General features: G+C 40.6%; 1 protein-coding gene across 3 annotated transcripts in view; it reads left to right on the forward strand.

The window, feature by feature from the left end:
• The window catches only part of SPATA16 (spermatogenesis associated 16), a 277,669-nt gene that overhangs the window by 220,737 nt on the left and 39,305 nt on the right, over positions 1-17,627 (forward strand). For 2 of the 3 annotated variants that reach the window (XM_024995427.2, XM_002684936.7), the window contains 2 exons: positions 7,188-7,334; positions 8,408-8,520. In XM_024995427.2, the coding sequence (XP_024851195.1) occupies positions 7,188-7,334; positions 8,408-8,520 (260 nt within the window). The remainder of the gene's footprint in view (positions 1-7,187; positions 7,335-8,407; positions 8,521-17,627) is intronic. The other variant, XM_005201702.5, reaches the window with a different exon arrangement.

The following is a 17,627-nucleotide window of genomic DNA, read 5'->3' on the forward strand; positions in this document are numbered from 1 at the left end:
AATAGCTCAGCTGGAATTCCATCACCTCCACTAGCTTTGTCCGTAGGGATGCTTCCTAAAGCCCAATTGACTTTGCATTCCAGGATGTCTGGCTCTAGGTGAGTGATCGTACCATTGTAACAGAGAAATAAATCCTATCTCAGAAGCTCTGAACATCTAATGAGCCTTGATTTTTTTGAAGATCTATTCTTACTGGACCATTAAAAATACAGGATTAAGAAAAGTTTTTTGTTTTTTTTTTTTTTAGATTCAATTCAAGTATTGACTGAGCACCTACTAGGTGCTTGGAGCATGAAGATAACTTGACAATGTTATCTTCAAGAGGATTAAAACTTATTGGAGTGATGAGACATAACCCCATTAAACATGAGGAGATGCACTCTGGAATGAATAGTCTAGATGTTCTTTAAGAGTTTGGGAGGAGGTTCTGAAGTACTTGCGGCTCGGACGGTAAAGCGTCTGCCTGCAATGTGGGAGACCTAGGTTCGATCCCTGGGTCGGGAAGATCCCTTGGAGAAGGAAATGGCAACCTACTCTAGTACTCTTGCCTGGAAAATTCCATGGACAGAGGATCCTTGTAGGCTACAGTCCATGGGGTCGCAGAGAGTCAAACACGACTGAGTGACTTCACTCACTCACTCTGAAGTACTTAGGAAGCCCTTTATGGACTGTTGTTTTAGTTGCTAAGTTATGTCTGACTCTTTTGTGGCCCCATGGACTGTAGTCCACCAGACTTCTCTGTCCACGGAATTTCCCAGGTGAGAATACTGGAGTGGGTTGCTAATTCCTTCTCCAGGGGATCTTCCCAACCCAGGGATCAAACCCACATCTCCTGCATTGGCAGGCAGGTTCTCTACCACTGAGCCACCAGGGAAGCCCCTTTATGGACTGCTGCTGCTGCTAAGTCGCTTCAGTCGTGTCCGACTCTGTGCGACCCCAAAGGCAGCAGCCCATCAGGCTCCCCCATCCCTGGGATTCTCCAGGCAAAAACACTGGAGTGGGTTGCCATTTCCTTCGCCAATGCATGAAAATGAAAAGTGAAAGTGAAGTTGCTCAGTCGTGTCCGACTCTAGCGACCCCCTGGACTACAGCCTACCAGGCTCCTCCTTCCATGGGATTTTCTAGGCAAAAGTACTGGAGTGGGGTGCCATTGCCTTCTCCAGTGGCCCAGTAGGCACTGGGAAATGTGATGCGGGAAATTTTGTAGATGAGACTATGGCTTTGGATCCCCCAGTCTTTTGATTAGAAGTAGTAGCTAATGCCACAAGAATAGAGAAATTCCCCCAAGAGTGTTTATATGAAGAAAATAACAGTAAGAGACAGCATAGAAGAGAGAGGGAGGAAGGGGAAGCAGTAGGCATGTGGGTAGGAGAGAAAGGGAGACACAGACAGACAGAAAGGCAAAGAGAGGGACAGAGACAGAAACTGTCACTGAGCTTCAGGAAGGTGACTTCAAGGAGAAAGGAGGGAACATACAGAAGGTCAAAGAACAAGAATGACTTGAGTACCTGCCAGTCAGCTCCAGCCTCCTGAGGTACAATAAAAGGTTCTTGATAAAGGGCAAACATTACCCTCTTTTGCTGAGAGTTGGACATCTTTCACTTGGAGGCCAAAGAATTGAAAGATCATGTTTCTACAAGAAACTAAGTTTGTATCATCTATCTTTGGTATTTTTTTAAAAAATCTGCTTTCTTAATGGTAAAAATTTGGAACGGTGTCATACCTGCAAACTGATTTTTTAATAATAGTTTTGGTCCTAGTCATCCAAATTTCATCTGCAATTGTGATAAATTGTAAACGAATGCCTTAAGGGATTTATTTCTCCCAAGTTTTCTTCTGACATGACAGGAGCAAAGAAGACATCTTTAATCAATTCAACTTTCCTACCAAAGGACAATATAGTCTGGTTAATTTTCATACCCATCAGAGGCTCAGGGCTTTTCGGACGTAGGTAGAGGTTTATGAGCATAAAACTAAGAACAATTAGCGCTCAAATTAATGTTACATGAGATTCAACATCTGGAAGTATGTTGTCATTTTGGGTCATAGACCACCTGCTAGGCTAAATGTTCACACAACTGCAATTTACTCTGCATACAAATGGAATAAAAATGATACTTTAAAAATAGTTTTTGATTTAGCAGTATGTTTATAGAGGCCTCTCACATTTCAAAACTTCAATTAGAATTGAACCATGGATTGAACAAGATGAAACATACAGCACCAAAAGGAATAAAAAATACCTTTTTGAAAATATATTTTATAATAAATTAGCTATAGTGCTAATATTAATTTCTCTAGTTGATCTAACCACTGTCATTCTTTATCCATCAAATATTTGAGAACAAGAAGAGATCAACCTCTCATTCTTTATTCTATTTATGTAACAGATCCTGCAAACATTGGCTGTTTCTGGCAATAGAGACATATCAGAAAATGCCAAATCTCAAGATGCTGTCTGCTGCTGCTGCTGCTAAGTCACTTCAGTCGTGTCTGACTCTGTGCGACCCCATAGATGGCAGCCCACCAGGCTCCCCTATTCCTGGGACTCTCCAGGCAAGAACACTGGAGTAGGTTGCCATTTCCTTCTCCAATGCATGAAAGTGAAAAGTGAAAGTGAAGTCGCTCAGTCGTGTCCGACTCTTAGTGACCCCATGGACTGCAGCCTACCAGTCTCCTCTGTCCATGGGATTTTCCAGGCAAGAGTACTGGAGTGGGGTACCATTGCCTTCTCCGATGCCTCCTGCAACTCACCTCAAATACCAGCCCATGCACAGCACATCCTAAACACACTCATTCAGGGGTTCTCTGGAGTTACCCAGATAGCCAAGCCTCTCTCCAAAGGGTGGCCCCAGACTTCATCACAGTCTGACCAGAAGGCCCTGGGGCCTTTTAAGTGAGGAAGCAAAATCAGATAAAAGAGCAAACCATCGCTAGGGAACACACACCTTCTCTTACCCTCCACCTCTAGAGTATGCTAGTTCCTGGAAATGCCAGCAATTTAGAAATGCCAGCTCTTACAGAGTGCAAAAGAATAATAGCAATCCAAAAAAACAAGTTATGACCATTTATCAGAATGATGAGGAAATGGCAACCCACTCCAGTATTCTTGCCTGGAAGATTCCATGGACAGAGGAGCCTGGCAGGCTACAGTCCATGAAGTTGCAAAGAGTCGGACATGACTGAGCACACAGCTCAAAATAGTATCCATTTTTATTTTCACTTAGCTGCCTTTTCACATGATTGGGTGATTGGCAATTTCAGTAAAACAGGTAATCTCTTGGTTGGGTGTGTCTGTGAATATCTGCAGGAGATTTCAAAGGCAAAGAAATTTTCTGCAAATGCAGAAATCACATTTTACCTCGTTTACAGAAATGAGCCATCGTTTTAAAAAGAGTTTGGAATTCAAACACCAACTAAAGCATCATCTCATTGCAATCTGCATTTAAAGTGCATAGAAAGTGATGAACCCTTGAGCCTTCGTTGTACTTTTCTAGATAGAGTAAGGAAATGTCCAATCTAGAATTGGGTCTGGTAAAGCCATCTACATATTGGCATTGCCCTGCTTCTGTAACTCGCTTCCCATTGATTGTCAAAGTGATGATAATTATCAGTGGGTCGTTTTGAGAGTTAAGCCCTGTGCTCTGATGTCCAGCTGCCTGACTCTCAATTCCTGTCCCTCCATTTGCTGTATGGTCTTGGGTAAATTTGTAACTTCTTGAAGCTCCAGTTTGGTCATTTGTAGGGTAGGCATAATATGTCCTGTTCTATGTGGTTACTGAGTGAGCAGGATAATCTGGGTATTGTGTAGGACACAGAAGAAGGGTCATGTAATTGTCAGTCTTCAATATTACTGAGTGGTTATCAGATCCTGAGTCACCAAAGACTAAATCGTGCTTAATGTATTTTTCTTCTGTGCTTGTGTTTACAAGATATTTTGTAATATTTTCTTTTAATTATCAGCCTACATGTTAACTCTATTTGACAGCCATATGCTATTTACTTAACCAAAATGTGCCACATAGCTTACGGCAGTGTTTTCCAAACTGTGCCTTAAAAAACGACCTCTGGTGGTGGGGAAGGAGAGGTTTCAAGATGGCTGCGGTGTGAGGGATATAAAATGGGGCACAGCAACGAGGGGCAGTGGTCACTGATTCAGGCTTCTAATGGAAAACCTCTACCTTTACTGACTTTAAATAGTGGGCTTCTCAGTTAAATTTTAGCTTGAACAAAGTGTTTTGCGGCTCAAAAGGTGGGTGGAGGAGTCACAGTGTCTATTATTTTTAAAAGAAATACTACAGATAGCAAAGACTATATTTGAACTGTTGCCTGCCGAGGACCAGCCCCGGCTGATCCAGGGTATTCGAAGGGGAGACGGCGTCGGCGACCTATTCAAATGGTAATTAGAGATATAAAGAGTAATAGAATGAGGATAGCTCAGTAGGAAAATTCAGTGGAGAAAAGAGGCTGAGTAGCTTGGTTTACGCGGAAAATCAATATAACCCGTGACACCAGGTTAGCTCTGACCACGGAGGCCGCAGGCGCCCTCTCGAATAGCGGAAGGTGCCCCACCTCAGACACCTTCTCGAGTGGGTCTTAGAAGCCCAGGCAAATAAGTGGTCGCAGAGGATATCCACGCTCCAGATGGAGACTTCAGCCGGAAGTTAAAGGAAAGAATGACATGGGGAGACCAAGCATTGGTGAGCAAGGCCCGTAGCTTTATTTTTAACAGGGGCTTTTATACCCTAAGTTACACATAGAGGATAATAGGGGATGCAAAGTCAGCAGTCTTTGATTCTTATCAAAAACCAGGGTTTCTTTCCTGCAAATTTATCGTATACAAATGGTTTAGGTGATTTACATCATCTTCTGGCCAGAAGGCCTACTAACATTTTATGACTCTTGACAAGAACTTATCAACAAAGACTTATTTTCTCTAAGAGTGATTATTTTAAGGTTTGGCGCCATCTTCCAAAGATAAAATTGCATTCCTATAGGGCGGATGTGTAATGGGTTTACAACAAAGAAAATAATTTATTACCTTAAGGGTCTAAAGTTACTAACACCAAGGCCACTACTTATTTTTTCTACATACCAACTATATTAATTAATACACATTCAAGGATACAATTCAGGGGATGTGAAAACTTGGCAACAAGCATTGGCTCATCAATGAAATCCTTTACTAGTTTATTCTGACAGTTTCTAATTCTCTGAGAGGCTCTAAGCTATTTGAATATCTTAAGCTTCCTGTGCCTCTTGAGGCTGGGAGACTGTAAACAATCGTATGCATAGCTGTAGGAGTCCGGGTAAACTTGTCAGGCGAGTTAGAGAGCCATCTGAGGGGTTTGGATTTAAACACTCCTAATTGCCCAGGAACTTTATTATTGGAGCTGTAAGTTAACTCTTTGACAGAGAGAGCGAGATGGTGGTAGGGGACAGCCCCCAGTAAAGTCAGAGGTGAGAGCACAAAGCAATAAAGTAGGCAGACTCTGGTTTTTGGGGGGGAAAATGCTCGAGAATATCTGGGCAGACTCCTGAGGCTCGATCCCGCCTTTGCGTATGCCGAGCCTCCTTCCTCATGACCTTTGTCACGAGCGGAATGCCTCACCGGCTCCCAGCAGTTGCCATTTGAGTTCTGATTCTAGATTAAAAATTTTCATCTAAATCATAATTCAAGGATATTTGGAATTTCATCTTTTTCCCTCCCTGGCAGTGTTAAGTAGGGAGGGCTCATTAAACTCTGTTCATTATCCTTCTTTTGAGAAGTCTATTGTATAAAGCATTATTACTCAGAACGGAGATGAATGAGGTAAATCTGGCCTCCAAGACCCCATGGCTAACATTTGTCCCTGTCCCAAAGCCAAGCAAGCCGAAAGCAGAGTGCAGTGGTTAGGCCCATGGTCTCCACCGTCAGACTGCCCAGTATGAATCTTGCTTTGTCCACTTACAGGTTGTGTTTCCAGACAATTCACTTCCTATCTGTGTACCTCAACCTCCTGTTTGTAACATGAGGATAACAGTACCAATGTTGTAAAGTTATCTTGAAGATTTAGAGAATAAACAAAACAAGGGCTTCTCAGGTGGCATGTGGTAAGGAATCTGCCTGCCAATGCAGGAGACACAAGAGACATGGGTTCAATCCCTGGGTCAGGAGCATGCCCTAGAGCAGGAAATGGTAACCCGCTCTAGTATTCTTGCCTAGGAAATCCCATGGAGAGAGGAGCCTGGTGGGCTACAGCCCACTGGGTCTCAAAGAGACATGACTGAACATGCACACACAAAACAAACATTACCAAAGTGGAAAGGGAAGGAAGGGAGGGATAAATTGGAGTATGGCATTAACAGATACCAACTATTACATATAAAATAGACAGGCAACAAGGATTTACTGTACAGCACAGGGAACTATTTTCAATATCTTTTAATAAACTATGATGGAAAAGAATCTGAAAAAATATGTATACATATATATAATTGAATCACTTTTCTGTACACCTGAAACTAACACAATATTAATAGAATGAACACAAAATATTTAGAATAAGGGAAGGTAGAAAATAATTACTAAGTAAATATTAGTTTTTGTGGTCATTAAGAACAGAGTTTGTTTTAGAACCATTTTCTTGACACTTGAATTATTTCTAAGTCTAATTACAAAAGTAATTACAAAAATTAATTCTAATTACAAAAATTAAGTCTAATTACAAAAGTCAGTACATTTATCATTTTAAATTTCCTTCAGCTATAGGAGGAATAGCAACTAAATTAATTAGCTTTATATTTTAATTCTTGGTAATTTTTCTCTTTCCTTTCATATGTTATTTTCTTAAACTGTGAACAGAAAAACCAAATTCTCTTGAAAAGTGTCACACAGAAAAATATCAAGCCTGCAAGCCTGTGGTCCTGAGTTTTGTGTTATGTTGAATATGGCAAATGAGGAAAAAGTAACCTAGCTGTATTTTATTGTTATCCCTTCTGTTTGCTTATATTTTAAGAAAAATATGAATAATAAAGTATGATTTTGACATATTATCTATTTGACCTTTTGATGCACATACTTTTGTTTTGTATCTTTAATTTTTGTATTTATCCCTCTTTCCAAGTATAACTCTTGGAATCTAGGGGGGGAAATACCTTGAAAACAATAAAATGATAAATTTTTTTTGTTCTTTGTCTTTTTTTAGACTTTCAAGGACTCCACGTGTTGCCTCAGACAGTTGACTGGTCATCTTTTCCTCCTCAACAGTATCTCTTGACTCTTGGGTTCAAAAACAAAGAAGATGGAAAGTTTTTGGAAAAAATGTCAAGTAGGAAGTTACCAACATTTACAGGTAACTCACCTGGACTTGTTATCTTTCAATACTGTTTTAAGGCACAATTAATTATTCATTAATGAATAATGTGCATTATTCACTAAGCTTTATTCATTTCAAGCCTAGCATATAGTAGGGCCTGGGCACCAAAAAGTTTGTTGGGTCATTCTTAACTCCTTCCAGTCTTCTTTGTGGGTTAGTCAACAATACCTGGAATTCTGGTTCCTCAAGAGCATCCACCTCCCTCACGCCAACCATCTCACCCCAATCACACTATCACCAATGCCTAATCATGGGCACTTACAGAATACAAGCAAATACAAGCTTTTGTCACCACCAATTAGCAAACATAGAAGAAAATTATGCAACAAAACTACTGTATGAAATCAAAAGTATAGACAATGACCCCGTTAAATCACTTGGATTATCTGCCATTGTATTAATATCTGTTCCACTCTTTCCTTATGTAATTAACCAAGACCTCAGCTCTCCTAAAGAGTATTCTAGTTAAGTGGTGCTCAGTAATTCTAATTGAAAACTTTCAAAAATCAAGAAAATATTCATGTAGAGTTGAAGTCTCAGACTTGCGGGCTGAATTCATGACCAGGCTGAATTTATCCCTTCAACTCTACTCACATAATTAAGGATTTGTGTTTTGTCTGGCACTCCATCCTCCGAGACTTATCTCAACTTCAAGCTACATTCAAAGTCAATGGGATTTGCACACTTGAATAATACCTGGGAGAAATAAGACAAGAATCAGACACATTTATGACAACCTTTTTTTCACAACTCAGAAAAAGCATACTCTGCAGAGAGAGGTGAATTGTTATAGGCTGTCCCTTAGATCTCAATCAGGAAACACAGCAAAAGGAATAAATGATAGTCTCCAAAGGGCAATGTCTCCTCTGCCTTTCTTCTCATAGATCTTTCATTGTGATACTTGTGGTCTTTGAGATGGGACTCATTCCTGTACTAAAGATTTCATACCTATTAATATTGAGATGTCTGTTTTCGGCTTGTTAAGAAAAGCATTTTGAAATGGATGTCTAGCAAAAAATAGTATAAAAGTTTATTGTTACAATTTTTAGAACATAAAACTCCCTTCAGTCTGCTGACCAGAGAAGACACAGTGAGACACATGGAGACAATGGGGAAGCGAATCTTGCCAATATTGGACTTTATTAGAGGCACCCAACTGAATGTAGGTATATGAGTCTTTTATATTTGTTCAGCATACAGATATCAAACAATTCTAGAACTATACAAAGTTTACATGTAAATATTGCAAATACTGGAAGATTTTAGAAACTTCCACAGTGAATCTCATTTGCAAAACCAACCAAAGTTTAGATAACGATTTTAATCCTTTTATATTTCAAAACATTAATTATAATGTTATACTTTGCAGTTGCCAGCGTTTATTAGGCTAGTGTCTTTTTAAAAGGCCTTTTTTTTGTGTGGTGTCTTGATATCTAATTGAAGGTTGCACTGACTTTCTTGCTTCAAATGAATAATAAAATTTTAGTAAACGCGGTGCTTTCCCTATTTCATATATTGGGCAATTGCATATAACCATTTTGTTACCCACACGAGAATTCAGAATTTTGAAAGCTAGTTCCTCCACATCACACTGATAGTCAGTTCAGTCGCTCAGTCATGTCCGACTCTTTGTGACCCCATGGACCGTAGCACGCCAGGCCTCCCTGTTCATCACAATTCCTGGAGTCCACCCAAACCCATGTCCATTGTGTCAGTGGTGCCACACAACCATCTCATCCTCTGTTGTCCCCTTCTCCTCCTGCCCTCAATCTTACCCAGCATCAGGGTCTTTTCAAATGAGTCAGCTCTCCACATCAGGTGGCCAAAGTATTGGAGTTTCAGCTTCAATATCAGTCCTTCCAATGAATACCGAGGACTGGTCTCCTTTAGGATGGACTGGTTGGATCTCCTTGCAGTCCAAGGGACTCTCAAGAGTCTTCTCCAACACCACAGTTCAAAAGCATCAATTCTTCAGCATTCAGCTTTCTTCACAGTCCAACTCTCACATCCATACATGACCACTGGAAAAACCATAGCCTTGCTAGATGGACCTTTGTTAGAAAAGTAATGTCTCTGCTTTTGAATATGTGGTCTAGGTTGGTCATAACTTTCCTTCCAAGGAGCAAGTGTCTTTTTTCATGGCTGCAATCACCATCCGCAGTGATTTTAGAGCCCAGGAAAAGTAAAGTCAGCCACTGTTTCCACTGTTTCCCCATCTATTTGCCATGAAGTGATAGGACCAGATGCCAGGATCTTGGTTTTGAATGTTCAGCTTTAAGCCAATTCTTTCACTCTCCTCTTTCACTTTCATCAAGAGGCTTTTTAGTTCCTCTTCACTTTCTGCCATAAGGGTGGTGTCATCTGCATATCTGAGGTTATTGATATTTCTCCCAGCAATCTTGATTCCAGCTTGGGCTTCTTCCAGCCCAGCATTTTTCATGATGTACTCTGCATAGAAGTTAAATAAACAGGGTGACAATATACAGCCTTAATGTACTCCTTTCCCTATTTGGAACCAATCTGTTGTCCCATGTCCAGTTCTAACTGTTGCTTCCTGACCTGCATACAGGTTTCTTAAGAGGCAGGTCAGGTGGTCTGGTATGCCCATCTCTTTCAGAATTTTCCACAGTTTCTTGTGATCCACACAGTCAAAGGCTTTGGCATAGTCAATAAAGCAGAAATAGATGTTTTTTCTGGAACTCTCTTGCTTTTTCAATGATCCAGCAGATGTTGGCAATTTGATCTCTGGTTCCTCTGCCTTTTCTAAACAAGCTTGAACATCTGGAAGTTCATGGTTCACATATTGTTAAAGCTTAGCTTGGAGAATTTTGAGCATTACTTTACTAGTGTGTGAGATGACAATTGTGTGATAGTTTGAGCATTCTTTGGCATTACCTTTCTTTGGGATTGGAATGAAAACTGACCTTTTCCAATCCTGTGGCCACTGCTGAGTTTTCCATATTTGCTGACGTATTGAGTGCAGCACTTTCACAGCATTATCTTTTTGGATTTGCAATAGCTCAACTGGAATTCCATCACCTCAACTAGCTTTTTAGTGCCCACCTGACCACATTCCAGGATGTCCGGCTCTAGGTGAGTGTGAGTGATCATATCTTCATGATCATCTGGGTCGTGAAGATCTTTTTTGAACAGTTCTGTGTATTCTTGCCACCTCTTCTTAATATCTTCTGCTTCTATTAGGTCCATACCATTTCTGTCCTTTATCGAGCCCATCTTTGCATGAAGTGTTCCCTTGGTATCTGTAATTTTCTTGAAGAGATCTCTAGTAAATCGGATGCTAATCTAAACATTGGAACTTGATCTTTATTTACCCTTAAGGTAAATTATCTAATCCCTCTTTCCAACCGAGGGAAAATATGCCCTTTCTATTTTTCAGTCTTTAAAAAAAAAAGCCCAAAAATAAGACCTGAATTAATCTGTGCTAATTTACAAAATTTAAGCTCCTTTATTGAAAGTACATAAAGGGAACTTCTCATTAACAGGCTATAAAGGTTGCAGATTTCCCTTCTTAAAATATTTTTCAAAAGATCTTAAAGCTGGAAATTTTAAAGATTTCACCATTTGTGGCTTTTGTATTCCATCATTGATTTGATGTTCTTACCTTACAAGGGGAACCAAGGGGGTCATCACCAACAGCTACTTAACATCTGTTCAGCAGTTTATCTACCTAGTAACATTATTCAGCATTTTAGAAAAGCTATAAAACCCCTCATCTATTTGCATGATCTGTAATTAATTCTATGCGTTACAAATCCAAAAGCACACTTTCACTGATTTTCCTACCATGTAACTTCCCCTTCCTCACAACTGTGTTCCACTCAATTATCTCCCCTATACTTCTATAAATAAAAATGTATCTCTGTCTTAGTCATCTTGGGCTGTCACACAAAATACCATAGATCAGATGACTCAAACAATAGAAGTTTATTTTCTCACAGTTATAGAGGCTAGAAGTCTGGGATCAGGTCAGGTTCTGACAAAGACCCTCTTCTTGGCTTGCAGTTAGCTACTTTCTCTGCATCCTAACATGGCACAGAGCAAGCTCTGTGGTGTCCCTTCTTAAAAGAGCATTAATCCCATCATCAGGGCCCTGCCTACTCTCATTATCTCGTGTGCACGCTCAGTTGCTCAGTTGTATCCAACTCTTTGCAACCTCATTGACTGCAGTCTGCCAGGCTCATCTATCCATGGAATTTTCCAGGCAAGAATACTGGAGTGGGTTGCCATTTCCTTCTCCAAGGGATCTTCCTGTGTCTCCTGTCTCTCCCATATTGGCAGGCAAGTTCTTTACCATTGGCCACCTGGGAAGCCCTCATCTCATCTAACCCTAATTACCTCCCAAAGGCCCCATCTCCACATTGGCCTCTAGGGCTTCAACCTAGAAATTTTTGGTGGACACAAACATTTAGTTTATAGTAATCTCATTGACTCTACTGCAAATCTGGGGTCCTGTTCTCCAATTCACCCTCTACTGCAACCTCCTTCAGCCACACACACACATACACACAGCCTCACCACCCCATCTTAATTAGATGCACAAACACATATCATCATTGTCATTATTAGACCCTTGCAAGAAGTGGAAAGAAAGTGAAAGTGTTAGTCACTCAGTCATGTCCAACTCTTTGCAGCCCCGTGGACTGTACTCTGCCAGGCTCCTCTGTTCATAGCATTCTCCAGGCAAGAATACTGGAGTGGGTAGCCATTCTTTTCTCCAGGCAGTTTTCCCAACCCAGGGCTTGAACCCAGATCTCCTGCTTTGTAGGCAGATTTTTAGCATCTGAGCCACCAGGGAAGCCCACAAGAATTCTTGTGGAAGCCTTGCTGACAAGAACCATCACCACGTAGTATCATTTCAGTTCATCTGCACGTGGTTAACCTTGCAGCACCAGTGTGCTGCATATTGGGGAGGTGATCTGTCTGTGCCATGGTTCTTTGGGGAAATACCCACCATAACTTGCTACTTGTCAGGAACCTGCCACATCAAATCTGTTGCCAGTTCAGATCTCCCAATGCGTTGTGAATAAAGGTTAGGCCAATCTAGGCATCAGGCATTTCTTAAACACTTTTAACTCATTTTCCTCTCACGTTACAAGGGGATTTTGCCCACTTAGAAATGTGTACACACATGGATATTTATGTGTCTATAAAGGGATTTAAAAATCATAATGAATAAGATTTTTAGCATCTAATGAATAACCCAATCTTATTTAGAATGAGTCAGTTGTTATTTAGTTGCTAAGTCATGTCCTACTCTTTGCAACCCCATGAACTGTAGCTAACTTGACTCCTCTGTCCATGGGATTTCCCAGCAAGAATACTGGAATGGGTTGCCATTTCCTTCTCCAGGGGATCTCTCTAACCCAGGGATCAAACCTCCTGAATATCCTGCACTGACTTGTGTATTCTTTACCGCTGAGCCACCAGGAAAGCCCCAGAATGAGTTGATAACACTTTGCTACTTCAAGAGATTTCATCAACTTTCTTACTTTTGCGTCTATGGAAAATAATAGTTGTTGGAAAATTGTCTCTAAGAGCTTGAATGAAATTGAAGTGAATGAGTCCAAAGGTACCCAGGGACCAAAAGTATATCCAAATACTGGCCTCTAGGTTTCTTATTATATGTCCAACCACAGCTTCATAAAGCAGGACTGAATCAAACAAGCTGCAAAAGTAACCTAGGTTAAGGAAACAAGTAATGAGTCGCTGAACAGAAATTATTCCTACATGGTACAATTAACTATGACCCAGGAATCCCTCAGCAGTGTTTTTAGGATCCCCTGAGGTGTGTTTTTTCTTGTCAGATGTCAAATGCCATCTGTTTGAATGTTTAGACACTTCAGTGTCCTTGTTAGTTCTGACCCTACCTCATGACACCTGTAGAAAAAAACTTTTGTCTAAGACCATCTGTGTAACCCCTAGGATGTCACTTAACCTCTGAGCTTTTTTCTCATTTATAAAATAAGCTGATATATGCCAGGCTCACCTCACACAGTTGTTATGAGACCAAAAGTATACAATCCACCTTGAATCACTTTGTAAAGTATTAAGAAATTTAAAAATTTTAATTATTTGTATTGGTTTTCATTTGCTTTGACAAAAGGGTTGTTTTGGAGATCCTTCTTTTTCTTTATAAAAGCCATGTACTTTGAAATTATGTATTCTTATAAAATGAAGACTGTGCAAGTGTCCTGCAGATTTTAAATGATTTTCCTTAGATCACTGATGCACTTAAATCTCCTTAAAAAGGCAGGATTATGGGTGTCATCTCCCATCATGCCCACAGTAGGACTTCCCAGAGAACATGAATTTTCACCTCTTGCCACAGGTGGCAGAAAGAGTTGGTGAAGGTGACAAAGACATTCCTGGTATAAGGTTTCTATGTCTCAGAAAATAATTCTTAAACTCTGACACCAGTTTCCTTCCTTTTATAGATTCCTTTGCTAAGTATATAGTTCAGTTCAGTCTCTCAGTCGTGTCCGACTCTTTGTGACCCCATATATCGCAGCACGCCAGGCCTCCCTGTCCATCACCAACTCCTGGAGTTCACTCAGACTCACGTCCATCGAGTCAGTGATGCCATCCAGCCATGCATGGCCAAATAAGAATGATTCTGGCATTTTAAGAGTTATTGTCTAAAAGATTCTTCTAGTTTCCTATCTGGTGGCTTTGAATCCCACTGAACATCAATCCCATTCAACCAACTGCTCTGCTTTACCAGTATTTTTTCTTCTCTGGTTCTTTGTCCTAATTATCTCACAAGCTACTGAATGCTACTATGCTTTTCCATTCATTAACTTTATTGGCTGCTGTCAGTTTAAAACCTTATGTACTGTGCTTCCTGGGGTAAATGTTAAAGAGTTAAAATAATAAAATCTCTCGCCATGCATGAAGCTTCTTTCACAGGCTGACTTGCCAAAAAAATGACCTAACTAACCAGGTTTTAAATACCTCATTAATTTCACTTTTAATTTCTTCCAAGTGAAGCATAAAAGATGTTTACACATGCACATTCGAAATGAACAATAATATGTGTTTCCTACCCCCTTTTCTTTGCAATGAATGTTTCTATGTATTATGTCAAATAGAAATACATTCCCAATACTTGGGCTCTGCTTTTCAGCAGTATTAGATTAGCAGTGCCACTTATCTTCCAAACATTTATCCATACCTGCTATTAAATCTAGACAAGTATCTGGAGGAAGCCTTCATCTGAACTTGCTGTTTACCTAAACTTCATTGTAGCTAGGTGCAGTTTTAGCTTCAGTCTTGGCCACTTTATTATACCCTCGCCAGCAGCTAAGCAGTCTTTTGATCACTCCTAAAGTCTCACTGGGAGGGCTGCTTCCCTTTAGATTTAGCCCTTGTGAGCTAATTCCTTCATTTTTCATTGTTTCCTTTATTTTCTTAAAGCAACAGCATTAAAGCATTCCTGCTGGCATCTATTCATTCTTATTTTTGTTTCATTTTATCGTTCAAAAGTCCCAAACTTGTTAGAGGTGAAATATTAACCTATCGTTTCCTAATAACCAAAGTTGCAATTGGTCTGGGGTGGGCAAAGGGGAAGTGGGGGAGGGCTATTAGCACTCAACTATATTCTTTCTGTAGCATCCTGTTGGTAAGGAGCACTTCCTGTTTTGTTATGTATCCAACAATCAAGCTAACAAAGCACCATTGCCTTCCACTATTTTTATTTTCCTTATGTTTTGGAAAATTACACTGATAGATTATGTTCCTGAGCAGGCTGTAGTTGTTTCTGTTCTTTGGAGTTGAGTCACTACACCACTTTCCTACAACCAGCCTTATTGTTTATTTTAAAGAAGGACAAAGAAAGCAATTTTTCTTCAGAAAGAAAACTGTGTCTCCTGCAACTCGCTTTCCTCTGTTTGACAGTATCCCATTGTTTAGCTACATGTTTAAACTCAATGGGTAGGCTGGCTATTTCGTCAATTCAAAGAAAGGATCTCAAATCCACAATTTGCAATCATTTCTCCTATAGGTTTATAGGTTTTCAGATAAATGATTAATCAGAAATAGCAAATTAGTGGGGATTGACAGACATTAGTAAAATGGCTGAGATAGCTGTAAGGGAGAAATACAGCAAATACAAGGCAATGGTGCTCAACTTTGCTGTATTACCAAGATTCTAAGAAAGTGCCAGAGAGGTTGCTGTCAGTCAAGATGTGCATGACATTTCAGAAAGCACTGCCTTACAAATTCAAGTTAAAATTTTGATGTTCTTTAGTAATGCTGGTTTATAATAATTTTTCTCCTTAATGGAAATTCTATTTTAAGAAGAAAAAGTCATGTCTGCCTTCTCTAATTTCTGGGCGGGGGGGAATCTGGCTTTGTGAGCATGCACAGATTAAAATAGTCCATGTGCAGATACTAAGCTTTACGGTTTGTTCTCCAATTTCTGTTTGAGGTTATCTGAATACTCAGGAGGGCACTTTGCTAAAATTCCTATTTCCAGGGCCACATATCACAAGATTGTGAACCCAAGACTTTTTTTTAACCCTTATATACCCCCTTATATCAGACGTGAAAGTGAAAGTGTTAGTCACTCAATCGTGTCTGATACTTTGAGACCCCACAGACCATAGCCTGCCAGGCTCCTCTATCCATGGATTCTCCAAGGAAGAATACTGGAGGGGCTTGCCATTCCCTTCTCCAGGGGATCTTCCTAACCCAGGAATTGAACCCAGGTCTCCTGCATTGCAGGCAGATTCCTTACCGTCTGAGCCACCAAAGAAGCCTGTACTTCTTTCTAAATAAAAAATGTGAGAAGTTTATGATAAACTATGTCTCTATAAAGTAGTACAATTTGAATAAACTTCTTAGAGAAGGTAAAACATCCTCTTTTATGGATGGCAGTAGCAAACACAGAGGTGGGTTGCCGGGGTCCAGCCCCGGCTGATCCAGGGTATTCGAAGCAGGGACGGCGTCGGCGAGGATCAGGAAACAATAGCTTCAATTAGATATTAATTAGAGATGTAAAGAGTAATAGAATGAGGATAGCTCAGCAGGAAAATTCAGTGGAGAAAAGAGGCTGAGTAGCTTGGTTTACACGGGAGACCAATAAAACTTCAAGACAAGAAGTTTGCACCACTTACGTCGGCCGCAGGCGTCCTTCCATTCTCCCGAAGGAGAGGAGACACTGAGGCCTCCCCGGTCGGATCTTAGAAGCCCAGGCAAAATTAGTAAGCATGGCAGGTTCCGTGCTCCAGATGGAGACTCAGCTAGAGTTTTAGAGAGAGAGAGACATGGGGAAACCAGTCTTTCGAGGAACCAATCCCAATTCTTTATTTTTCATGGTCTACTTTTATACACTGAGATGTTATGCAAAAGTCACGCGGGGTCAGCAGTCATGACTTTTATCAAAGTCAGGTGCTTCATACAAATGTATACAGAGGTCTTAGGGGTGTTACATCATCTTCTGGCCAGGGGGCCTGCTGACAATTTATGACCCTCTCCTTGTACAGCGATCAGTCAACCAGGACACTTTTTTCTCCAGGGGTGATTATTCTTAAAATAGATGCCACCCAAATAAAGTTACATTCCTATAGGGTGAGGGTGTAGTGGGTTTTAGTTAAGGAAAGAACTTACTTAGCCTAAGGTCTAATGTGATTAATATCAAAGGTTAATACTTATTTCTTCTATATATTCATTAATGTGTGTAAGGGCAGGGGATGGGGAGACTTAGCAACAAACATTGGCTCAACAAATGAAAAACCCTTCACCAATACAATTTCTAATCAGCCCATTATACTTATACTAATAGTTTTCTAACTTTTCTAAGGAACCTGTTTTTAGAAGGTTTAAAGCATCTCGTGCCTCTCACGGTTGGGAGGCTGTGACCAATCACATGTGGCCGGACAAGCCTATCAGGCAGGCTAGAGAACCTTCAGAGGAGTTTATAGGTTAAAACACTCTTGTCACACCCAGGAGTTTTTATTAACTGGAGCTCTAAGTTAACTCCTTCTCCAAAAGAAGTGGTGGGGGACAGGCCCCCGTAAAGTCAGAGGTGTAGGTGAGAGCACAAAGTAGCAAAGTAGGCAGGCTCTGGTTATGGGGGTAGATGCTCGAGGATTTCCAGGGGGACTCCTGAGGCTTGATCCCGCCTTTGCGTATGTCGAGCCTCCTTACTCATGACCTTTGGTGGAGTGCCTCATGCCAGCCCCCAACAGTGGGCTGCTTTCCCAGTTTTAAGAAAGTCTCAAATACCAGTATATTCATGGGGGTCGGTGG

This window comes from Bos taurus, chromosome 1, assembly GCF_002263795.3.
Source record: "Bos taurus isolate L1 Dominette 01449 registration number 42190680 breed Hereford chromosome 1, ARS-UCD2.0, whole genome shotgun sequence".
Classification (NCBI taxonomy): domain Eukaryota; kingdom Metazoa; phylum Chordata; class Mammalia; order Artiodactyla; family Bovidae; genus Bos; species Bos taurus.